Source organism: Hipposideros armiger, unplaced genomic scaffold (assembly GCF_001890085.2).
Source record: "Hipposideros armiger isolate ML-2016 unplaced genomic scaffold, ASM189008v1 scaffold_7, whole genome shotgun sequence".
Classification (NCBI taxonomy): domain Eukaryota; kingdom Metazoa; phylum Chordata; class Mammalia; order Chiroptera; family Hipposideridae; genus Hipposideros; species Hipposideros armiger.
Genome location: NW_017731357.1, coordinates 54,742 through 65,131, shown reverse-complemented (window position 1 = coordinate 65,131; position 10,390 = coordinate 54,742). Strand labels below are relative to the sequence as shown.

At 37.1% G+C, this 10,390-nt stretch overlaps 1 protein-coding gene across 1 annotated transcript in view; it reads right to left on the bottom strand.

Moving 5' to 3' along the window:
- Nucleotides 1-8,047: 8,047 nt before the first annotated feature.
- Nucleotides 8,048-10,390, bottom strand: part of ZNF41 (zinc finger protein 41) — a 56,199-nt gene continuing 53,856 nt past the window's right edge. Inside the window, exon 5 of the mRNA XM_019648676.1 lies at nucleotides 8,048-9,420. Within this exon, the coding sequence (XP_019504221.1) occupies nucleotides 8,111-9,420 (1,310 nt within the window). The 3' untranslated portion in view covers nucleotides 8,048-8,110. The remainder of the gene's footprint in view (nucleotides 9,421-10,390) is intronic.

Sequence of the window (10,390 nt, the reverse complement as noted above, 5' to 3'; positions counted from 1 at the left end):
CTGCAGCCTATACCATCGCCGGCGACTCACGGCAGCCCAGCTCCAGGTTGAGCTGTTGTTCAGCATCTTAGCTGTAGAGGGCAGTGTCACTGCCCCACATATGTGGGATCTGAACCGGGGGCCTCTGGCGTTCCAAGCTAGCTCTTAACCAACGTGCCACTCGGCCGGCCCTAACTGTACTTTTAAATGTTTATGTCTGAATTCCTAAAGGCCTAATGTGATTGTCCTTTCACCCTATCTGGAAAAATTGGGGTTAATGCAGTTGTATTCTTTAGTGGTTGAGATAGCCCACTAGTTCTATATCTGTGTAATGATACCCTATATGAATGGGAGTGGACAGAAGGGGAAGCATTTGCTAGACTGGTATTGCTGCTGGAAATCTAGAGCAACACAGTGGCCAAACCAATTGTCCCTTCCAAAGGTAGAAAAGTTTGTGTCAAATTCATTAATAAATGGAGAGAAGCAATAGTAGTTGAGAGTAAAAGAATGAATAAATATGTTATGCAACAAGGAAAATCTATTATATTGGTGCCCTAGGAGGCTAAGAGCAAGATATAATATTGTCTCTTATTTATACCAGATGCCTGAAAGAATGAAGCCATATGCTGCTAAGACTACTCCTACTGACAAGTTTGAATGGAAGCCTGCAAACCTGAGTTGTTTTGGGAGATGAACTGGACAGTTGTTGATGACCAAATAAGACTCTAGTAATGTGCCAGTATCTTTTGAGTATTTTATTTTATTATTTGTTTTGTTTTATTTTATTTTGGAAATAACACTTAGGAGATCTACCCTCTTAACAAAAATTTAAATGTACAGTATATTATTGTTGACATTAGGTACAGTGTTGTGTGCAGTTTACATACTATGATATGGTGTAACACTGGCATTGTTGCTAAGATTATATTTATACTGATGGCAAATATATCAGAAAATTGAGTTAAAGACTTTTCAGGATATAATACTGATGGAAAATGACTGGCTTGAGGAAGAAATGGAGTTAGCTAACCATCAGCTAATTTCTATGCTAAATAATTCTGCACAAGTTTATCATCAGGTACAAACAGAGGTAGATCTAAAGGGACAGAATAATCAAATTAGTATAAAAATGTAAAAATGTATATTTTATAAGATGAATTCAATTTTTACTATTACTGTATGCCATATAAATGCTGTACTAAAACAAGATGCCCAAATTTATTTTGCTGTGAAAGAGCCTTGTCCAAAGGCTAGGGGTAGCCTGTGTAGTGAAGCATTTAACTTTACCCAAAGAGAGGTCTGGGCTTTGCCCTCAGCTTCTGGGAGGTGATGATCTCTATGTCATTGGAAAGTCATGCCTGATAGGAATGTCTTTGTTTACCTGGGGACCTTGTGCCATTCAGATAGTAACTATCTGATTTAGTATGGAGGCTCAGAGCCACATCAACAACATCTTTCATCATGTTGTTGAAGGGGGCTTTAGGTTTTGAAACTTGGCCTCCTGAGGGTTGGAAACTGAGACCAGTCATGTGGGCAGGCAACTGTGCCTACATGATGAAGCCCCATTGAAGGTTCTGGACACAAAGGCTTGGGTGAGTTTCCCTGGTTGGCAGTACTCCTTGCTATTGCAACCAATGTCAGGAGAGGAATGTATCTTAATTCTGTGGGGGAGATGACAACTGGCAGCTCTGCATTTGTTACCTTCCTGGACTCTGCCTTATGTGCTTCTTTCCTTGGCTGATTTTATTTCATTTTAGTTTATTTTTTTAAAGATTTTATTGGGGAATTGGGGGAGGGGAACAGACAAGTTGCTGTCCTTTTGTTCTTCAGTCTAGTTGTGGAGGACATGACTTCACTGGCCCATGTTGGTATTATCATTGCGCTCTTCCCAGGCGAGGCAGTCGGTCTCTGGCCATTGGATGGCCACTCACGGCAGCTCACAAAAGCTCATGCCCGCTGCCAGCCAGCCCCACTGCAGCCTACGCCGTTGCCGAGGACTCACGGCAGCCCAGCTCCAGGTCGAGCTATTGTTCACCATTTTAACTGTAGAGGGCGCAGTGTCACTGGCCCTCATATGTGGGATCTGAACCGGGGCCCTGCTGCTTAGAGCTGGCGTCCCAAGCCAACTCCTAACTAATGCGCCACTCGGCCGGCCCATTCCTTCGCTGATTTTAATCTCTATCCTTTAGCTGTAATAAAATGTAACTATGAGTATAATAGTTTTCAGTGAGTTCTATGAAGCCATCTAGTGAATTATTGAACCTGAAGGTGGTCTTGGAGACCCTGCAGTTGGTGTCAGAAGCGAGGACAGTTTTGTGTGGGGACTGTTTCCTCTTACTTCTGTACAAGATAAACATACAAACATCAATTGATTTGCTATATACTAGTAATTAACAAGACAGTGAAATTAAAAACCAGTACCACACAATAAAGTGGAAGTAAGACAATACCAGCTCAAATAGCATAAAAAATATGAAATACTTAGGGAATAACTTGTCAGAAGATGTGAAAGCTGAACACTGAACACTACCAAATATTGCTGAGAGAAACTGATGAGTATTTAAAGAAATGGAGAGATATACCTTATTTATGTGTCAGAAAATTCAGTATTGTTAAGATTTCAATTTTTTCCAAATTGATCTATAGATTCAAACCAATCTCAATAAAAATCACAGCAGCTTTTTGTTGCTGTTGAAATGGACAAACTTATTCTACAATTCATATGGAAATGTAAAGGATCTATGGAGCATTTGAGATGTTGCTCCATGGCATATGTTGTCAGTTTGGCTCAAACTCACAAACATTCAAAAACAAACAAACAAACAAATAATTAAAGGACCTAGAATAGCCAAAACAACTCTGGAAAAAAACACAACTTTATTGAGGTATAATTTACATTCCATATTTAAATGGATAGTTACAAAAGAGTCACAGGGATGTCAAGTACAGCATAGGGAATATAGTCAATAATATGGTAATAACTATGTGTAGTGTCAGATGGGTACTAATCAGGGGATCACTTCATAAATTACATAAATGTCTAACCACTATGCTGTATACCTGAAACTAATATAAAATGATATTGAATGTCAACTGTAATTGAACAATAAAAAAATAAACTGTACGGTTCAACAACCTTATTTTTTGAAATGAAACTTTATTCTTAAATGTACAACAAACTCCAAGACAACACCTCATTCTAGCTATAGGTGGCAACAGGTGTTATGGTAGGGAATCCAGATGTTTAAACAGGAATGGAATCAAGGATCACCTCAATGACCTTTATTAAATTTACCTAGTTGTGCAACCGTCACCACAAATTCTATAACATTTATATCACCCCAGTAAGATCCCTTGTATTAATTTACAGTTAATGACCATTCCCATTCTCACCCCCCACCCCCACGATAAACACTAATGTACAGTTCTCTATAGATTTGAGTTTTTGGACATTTCATATAATATACAAATACAATATTAGATCTTTTGTGTCTCACTTCTCTCACTTAACATAATATATATATTTTTAAGATTTTATTGGGGATTTGGGGGAGGGGAAGAGCATTGGGTAATCGGAGAAGGGGAACAGACAAGTTGCTGTCCTTTTGTTCTTCAGTCCAGTTGTGGAGGATGTCGCTTCACTGGCCCACGTTGGTATTATCATTGTGCTCTTCCTGGCTAAGGCAGTTGCTTGCCAGCCATTGGACGGCTGCTCAGGGCGGCTCACGGCAGCTCACAAAAGCTCACACCCGCTGCCGACCAGCCCCACTGCAGCCGACACTGTTGCCAGAGACTCAAGGCAGCCCAGCTCCAGGTCGAGCTGTTGTTCATCATCTTAGCCGTAGAGGGCGCAGCACCACTTGCCCTAATGTGGTATCCGAACCGGGGTCCTGCTGCTCAGAGCTGGCGTCCCAAGCCAACTCCTAACCAACGCACCACTTGGTCGGCCCACTTAGCATAATATTTTTGAGGTTCATCCATGTTGCAGTATTTACAGGCATGCCTTGTGGAGATATTGCAGGTTTGGTTCCAGACCATTGTAATAAAGCGAGTATCGCAATAAAGCAAGTTGTAATCTTTTTGCTGATGGAGGGTATTGCCTTCAGTTTGTTAAAAAAAAGAAAAAAGCAACACCTGTGGAGCACAATAAAAGGAGGTATGCCTATGTTAGTATTTGTTCCTTTTTATCGCTGAATATACCACCTTTTGTTTATCTGTTCACCAGTTGATGGATATTTGGATTGTCTCTACTTTTTGTCTTGTATGAATAATGCTGTTATGAATATTCAAGGACAAGTGTTTGTGTGACCATGTTACATAGCTTTTGGGTAGGTAATAGGAGTGACATTGCTGGGTCCTATGGTAAATTTATAAATAACTTTTAAAGAAACTGTCAAACTTTTACAAAGTGGCTATATCATTTTAATGTATTCACACCAGAAATGTATAATAGTTCCTGATTCCCCATATCCTTGCCAACATTTGTCATAATTATCTTTTTTATTAGAGCCATTTTAGTATACATAATGTAGTATTTCATTGTAGTTTTAATTAGAATTTCTCTGATGAGTAATGATTTTGGGCATCTCCTCTAGTGCTTATTTGTATATCTTCTTTGGTGAAATGTCTCTTCAAATCTTTTGCCCATTTTTAAACTGGGCTATTTGTCTTATTTTTATTGAGTTGTAAGAGTTCTTTATATATTCTGGATACAAGGTCTTTATCAGATACATGATTTAGAATGTTTTCTTCCAATCTGTGTTTTGTCTTTTCATTTTTTAAATGGTGTCCTTTGAAACACGAACCTTTTTGGTTTTGATGAAGTACAATTTATCATTTTGTGTCTTTATGGATCATGCTCTTGGTGTCCTAAGAATTCCTTGCCTAATACAAGGTCACAGAGATTTTCTCCTATTTTCTGCTAAAACGTTTATAATTTTAGCTTTTATATTTTCATCTCTGATCCATTTTGAGTCAATTTTTAGTATGGTGTGAAGTAAGATTTAAATTCATTTTTTGTGTTGATATCCAATTATCCCTGCTTCAAATGCTGAAAAAACTTTCCCCGTTGAATTTCCTTCACATGTTTTAAAAAATATATGTTTACCATAAATATGAGGGTTCACTTCTGGACTCTCTATTCTGCTCTGTTGATCTATGTCTCTATCCCCATGCCAGTACCATACTGTCTTGATTACTGTAGTTTTATAATAATTTTGAAATTGGGAGGTGAATGCCCTCCCACTTTGTTCTTTGGCAAATTCCTTTTTGCTATTCTTGGTCTTTTCTATTTCTATATAAATTTTAGGATTAGCTTATCAATTTCTGAGGAAGAAAGCCTGCTGGAAATTAGATAAAGTTGTACTAAATCTGTAGATCTTGTGATTTTTCTTTAGCTCGTTAATATGACAGATTATATTGAATGATTTTGAATTTTGAAGCAGGCTTGCATCACTGGAATAAACCCCACTTGGTTATGATGTATAATCCTTTTATAAGTTGCTGGATTCAATTTGCTAATATTTTGTTGAAGATTTTTACATCTATATTCATGAGAAATAATGGTGTGTAGTGTTCTTGTGATGTGTTTGTATGGCTTAAGTATCAGGGTAATACTGGCCTCATGGAGTTGGAAAATGTTTCCTTTCTCCTCTATTTTCTGAAAGATTTTGGGCAGTACTGACCTTATTTTTCCCATAAATGTATAATGCAATTAACCAATTAAACCATCTGGCTTTGGGATTTTTTTTTTGTGTGTGTGTGTGTGTTTAAACTTACTAACTGCGTATATTTATGGTAGGATGTAAAGTGTTGCAGCCATGTGAGGCCCAGGTCTGGGTCTCATATCTCTGATATCAGTCAACTGTCTTGAGAAGATACTATGGTGGGATTGGAGGACAAGGAAATAAAAATTAAAACCACACTAAGTTATCACTATACATCCACCATAATGTCTAAAGTAAAAAAGATGGAAAATACGAAGTGTTGACAAGGTTGTGGAGCAACTAGAATTTGTATACTGTGCGGGTGGGAGTGTATGTTGGTATATCCACTTTTGAAAACTAGTTTTATAAGCTAAAGCTGACTATATAGATACCCCATGACCTCACAGTTCAACTTCTAGATATATACCTAACAGAAATTCATAAATATGTTCACCAATAGATAGGTACTAAAATATTTATATCAGCAATATTCCTAATAGCCCTAAGTTGCAAACAACCCAAATGTCCATCAACAGTAGAACAGAAAAATATATTGTAGCATGTTCACACAATGGAAGATAATATGACAATGAGAATGAATTATCTATAACTGTATTAACAATATAGATGAATTTCACATTCATAAAGTAAAAGAAGATAAACACTGAAATATGAAATATAATTGTTTGACTCTATATAAAATATCAAACAGACAAAACTAATCTATGCTGTTAGAAGTCAGGATAGTGTTTACATGGGGAGAGGGGCAGTGGTAAGAACTAGGAGGGAGAAAGGGAGTGCTTCTGGAGTGTGGTCGTGTTCTGTTTCTTGATCTGAGTATGTTCAGTTTCTGAGAACTGAACTGTATGCTTTGATATATGCTTTTTCTATATGAATTATACCTTAATAAAAAGATCTAAAATAAAATAAAATTGCATGCTATAAAGAAAACCCTTTTTCTTATTAAAACATCTAAGGGAAAATGAGAAAGTGTCTATATATCAGTGTTCAAAAAAAGCAGTGCTTTTTCTAGATAAGTCTTCCAGTTATTCAACTGTAATAAACTATAATCATATCTTAAAGTAACCAACTATAATGCAAAATGACTTTATTCCATAGCAATCTACACAAAACTACTCTTACTATGCACATAGAAAATGAATATGTCTTAACAAAATTGAAAGAAAAACACAATCAAAATTTTACATATTGAAACCCAATTTCTCAATCATTCTTTTTCAAACAAGAATCCCAAAGAAAGCAGAAGCTTCAGTGGATGAGACTGGAAGTCAAGTGTCCTGTGGCTCAAGGTCACTTACTAAGTGGATAAGAAGTCTGTGGTCTGCAACTTACATAAATGATAGCTTTTGGGGTACAGGTTAGAAGGTATACATAGTCTTTTTGAGTGTGAATCATCACCTGCTGCCACAGCATGGAATTAACGAGAGAACAATCGCCACCTTTAGATGAGTGCAACATTTAATAACTATATTCTTGTAACATAGCCTAGACTTTTGCCTAATTTGTCAATGAATAAAGTCAGACTTTAAAAATTCTATTTCATTTAAAAAATATATACCACAGTGACTTCTCAAATGGAGGAGAAAGAACAATTCCTCATGGCTGTCTTTTCTGTGTCTTAAATATCAATGATTGCAAAAACTTCTGGCTTCGACTCGCAGATCTGCATTCCCAAATAGGTTTTTGCCTTGACTTCAGTGCCCTGCAGGTATTTGGACTATGAAAACTCTTCTCCCCGCCCTAGAAATTTGAAAAAATTTTGGCCAGTATCGAGTACTTTACATCCCAGGGTATGAAAAACTAACCAGTGCTGAATTTATAAAGTCCTTTACTAAAAAAGTGAAACATAAGAGATCATAAGTTATCTCCTGGGGTCTCTATTTCTACCATTTACAGGAGCTTGAGAGTCCCTATATGAATCATGAACCCAAATAGGACTATTGCTCAAATGCTTTATCAAAGTCTCCCTATGTATATAATTGCATACCAACTGTGGTGATGCAGTTACTTGCATTTGAAGGATACTTGGCTTTGTTTGTCTTCTGTTCACTGAAGCTGTAGTTTGTCATACCTCCTTCCCCCTGCACAATGACTGCAGTATCGGGCACTCCTCTTCCCCACTATGAGACATCTGATGCCTGTCCAGTTGTAATTTTCTGATAAAGGCCTTTTCCGTTATTGTCTTTATAAAGTTTTTCTACACTATGAGTTTTCTGATGTTTAATGAGATTTGATCTGTCGGTAAAGGCCTTCTGACATTCTGTACAAGCATAGGGTTTCTTTCCTGTATGAATTATCTGATGCATATTTAGTGTTGCTTTCTGGATGAAAGCTTTCCCACATTTACTACATTCATAGTGTCTCTCTCCAGTATGCGATTTTTGATGGATAGTGAGGCGTGACTTTCAGGTGAAGGTTTTTCCACAGTCACTGCATTTATACGGTTTTTCTCTAGTATGGATTTTCTGGTGTGTTATGAGATTTGACCTGTCAGTAAAGGCCTTTCCACATTCAGCACATATATTGGGTTTCTCTCTTGTGTGAATTTTCTGATGCACACGCAGTTGTGACTTCATAGTGAAGCATTTCCCGCATTCACTGCATTCATAAGGTTTCTCTCCAGTATGAATTCTATGATGTGCAATGAACTGTGATTTCTGGATGAAGGCCTTCCCACATTCGGTGCATACATAGGGTTTCTCTCCTGTGTGAATTCTCTGATGCATCCTGAGTGTTGATTTTCTTGTGAAGGCTTTCCCGCATTCAATGCACGCATAGAGTTTCTCTCCAGTATGAGTTCTCTGATGTACATTGAGGTCTGAATTCTGGGAGAAGCCTCTTCCACATTCACTGCATTCATAAGGTTTTTCTCCTGTATGAATTCTCATGTGTCTAAAGAGATCTGACCTGTGCAAAAAAGCTTTTCCACATTCACTGCATTTATAGGGTTTCTGCCCAGTATGAATCTTCTGATGTGTAATGAGCTTTGACTTGAAAGTAAAGGCCTTTCCACATTGAGTACATATATAGGGTTTCTCTCTTGTATAAACACTCTGAGCTGCATCAATTTGTGGGTTCTGAGTGACGACTTTCTCATGCTTGTTGCATTCATGGGATTTTTCTCCAATACGAATTTTCTGATGCTCAAAGAGATGTGACTTCTGGGTGAAGTTCTTTACATATTCAGTACATACATAAAGTTTTCCCCCAGTATGAATTTTCTGATGGTGGATGAGAACTTGTTTGTGGCCAACATGTTTTTCACTTTGATTATGTTCACAAGCACTTGCTCCTGTATTAGCATTCTTATTCTTAGTAGAGGAAGAGTTATGGGAAATGTTGCCATTTTCAAAAATCTTATCAAAGTTTGTTGTTGCATTGCTTTTATTATGATTATGTAAGTTCAAAGTGTGCTTCAAACTCTTTCCAAATGTTTCACAGTTATGGAGTCTTTTTATTGAAGGAACAAGCTTGGTACTCACATGAATTATTTTTTCAATGTTTTTACACCCATAGCCTCTCTCCTTAATGAATACTTTCACATGACTTAAAGGGTTATTTTGGTTTTCTTGATATCTCTCTAGTTGGTAATTATCTTGCCATAATTCTTCTAAAATGGAACACAATGAATCTTCTATGGCTTGACTAAATTTCTCACACTGGAATGAAACTTCTTCAGAAATTCTCTGTTGTTCTGTTTGCAAAATATCCTCATCTAAAAAGAAAAAGAAAAGAGAAAAATATCTCAAAGAACAATTAGTAGAGGATAGAGGGCACATGTAGTTGAGACAGGATGAACACAGAGAAATAGACGAGTTCATATGACAATAATGAAAATAGTCATAATGTAGTAATACAAAATTCTTCTAAAACACTTACTATATGCAAAACAATTATATACCATTTGTGATGCACCAGGTTCTGTACGAAGTGCTTTACACATAATAGCTCATTTAATCCTCACTAAACGCTAAGAGGTAGCTATCATTATCAATCATGTTTTACAGACGAGAAAACAGAAGCACAGAGAAATTATGTAACTTGCTGAAGATTAAACAGCTAAGTAAGTGAGAGAGATGGGATTTGAAGCATGGGAATCCATATCCACTAGTAGGAGGTCTGGATAGTGAGTAGAGTAACCAGAAGAAGGAACTGGAATCTGTTAAAAGGAAGTCTGGCATGCAAAATGTATTTCAGGCTCTTCCAGTAAGATGGTGGAATAGACAGATGCTGTGCCGACTGCCTCCCAGGATCACAACAAAATTAAAAATAATTTATAAGATATTCAACCTCGAAAGTTCTCTGGACATGAGATGAGCAGAACCTCTAAATGAAGGACTTAAAGAGGAGGCCACATCGAGTCTGGTGATCTAATACATCAAAGCAATCACAGAGCAACAGCCAGAATGAAGAAACAAAGAAACATGTTCCAAGTAAAAGATCAGAAGAAACCTCAAGAAATGGAACTAAGTGAAATAGAGATATCCTACCTTTCAGAGACAGAGTTTAGAACACTGATGATAAGAATGTTTAAGGAACTTAGGGAGGACATAAAGAAAGATAGAGAAATCACAAAAAACAACCAGGTAGAACTAAAGAATACAATAACTGAAATGAAGAACACACTCGAAGGAATCACCAGTAGATTAGATGAAGCAGAGGATTGGATCAGCGATTTAGAAGAC